The sequence below is a fragment of the Vigna unguiculata genome, chromosome 8 (assembly GCF_004118075.2).
Source record: "Vigna unguiculata cultivar IT97K-499-35 chromosome 8, ASM411807v1, whole genome shotgun sequence".
Classification (NCBI taxonomy): Eukaryota; Viridiplantae; Streptophyta; class Magnoliopsida; order Fabales; family Fabaceae; genus Vigna; species Vigna unguiculata.
Window position 1 is genome coordinate 31,073,902 of NC_040286.1, and position 1,475 is coordinate 31,075,376.

The following is a 1,475-nucleotide window of genomic DNA, read 5'->3' on the forward strand; positions in this document are numbered from 1 at the left end:
TATTATTATTCGTATAAACAATAATATTGTACAATGATATATTTACTTTACAAATACAAAATTAAAAGAAAAAAAAAAAAACACATCACCCGTGCCGTATAACACTAGTTAAGTATACAAGTAAGGCAATTTAATAATAGTACAGGAGGGATGGATGAAGAGTAAACGTGTCTTCAGTGCATCTGACACTGCCGTATACCACATTCCGCTTCTTCTTGACCATTCAAACCCTAACCAAAAACAAAAAGGCGGGAAAATTTGGTGCCATGAGAGCATTGGGCGCCTTTTCTGTTTCTCTTCTTCCTCCTCTATATAAACCCTACCCTCCATCCCTTCTTCCCTCGTCAATTCTATCCATTAGCAGGTATCGTTCAATTTCCATAATGGCTCAACCTCAACCAGAGTCCCACGCCACCAACGGCTCCTGCCAGCCATCGCCCAAAATCCCAAAACTCCACCAAAACGACGACGTCTCCTCAACCCCACCCTTTCTACGCGTCAAAAAGCTCTCCGACAAGGCGGTTTTGCCCTCCAGGGCTTCCCCTCTCTCTGCCGGTTACGATCTCTCTAGGTATTACTAAAAACTTCGCTCTCTCATCATTCACTACTTTTAATTAATAAATCATTGAAACGTGAAGTGGTATTTTGATAGTGCGGTGGAGACAAAGGTGCCGGCCAGGGGGAAGGCTCTGGTAGCCACTGACATCAGCATCGCGGTTCCAGAAGGGACTTATGCGCGTGTTGGTTAGTTTCCCTCCGATTAAGGACATTCACAATTTTTATAGCCTTTATCTTTTTAGTTTGATTTATTTTTGTTTGTGTTGAATTGCAGCTCCACGATCCGGGTTGGCATGGAAGCACTCCATCGATGTGGGCGCTGGAGTGATTGACGCGGACTACAGGGGACCGGTTGGTGTTATACTGTTCAACCATTCGGATGTGGATTTTGAAGTGAAGGTTGGAGATAGGGTTGCACAACTCATCATTGAGAAGATCGTGACTCCCAGTGTTACTGAGGTTGATGATTTAGATGAAACTGTGAGGGGTGAAGGTGGGTTTGGATCCACAGGTGTTTGATTTGTTCTGTTCTGTTCTGTTGGTTATTTTGTAGAGCAGTTGGTGGGGTGTAAAAGAATTAAACCCCTCTTTTGGTATTATCTATGATATTATCAGACATTATATGTGAATGATGCTTCCTGTCTTCCAATCTATGGTTTTATAAAAGAAGTTTAAATTCCCTGCCCCAAGATAATCGGAGAAATTTTGCAAATGCCAGTGCTAAGTTTAAAATCCCCCCAAAAAAGGTTTTTTTATTTATTAATAATATAGTTAATATGTATCAGTATTTATGTATTACATCTATCTCAATCTGAAGTTTTTATTGATGGTTTCATTCAGTGTCTTGAGATCTTTGTGCTTGGTATCTGATCAATTTTTTCTAGGAAAGGAAGTAGCAGTGAGATTCAAATTCGAGT

General features: G+C 40.7%; 1 protein-coding gene across 1 annotated transcript; it reads left to right on the plus strand.

Annotated features, from left to right (window-relative positions):
• Positions 1 to 223: 223 nt before the first annotated feature.
• Positions 224 to 1,247, plus strand: LOC114193809 (deoxyuridine 5'-triphosphate nucleotidohydrolase). The gene is made up of 3 exons (XM_028083750.1): positions 224 to 571; positions 653 to 744; positions 833 to 1,247. Exons 1-3 carry the CDS (start codon positions 267 to 269, stop codon positions 1,075 to 1,077), a joined length of 642 nt encoding a protein of 213 aa, XP_027939551.1. The 5' UTR covers positions 224 to 266; the 3' UTR covers positions 1,078 to 1,247.
• Positions 1,248 to 1,475: the final 228 nt, after the last annotated feature.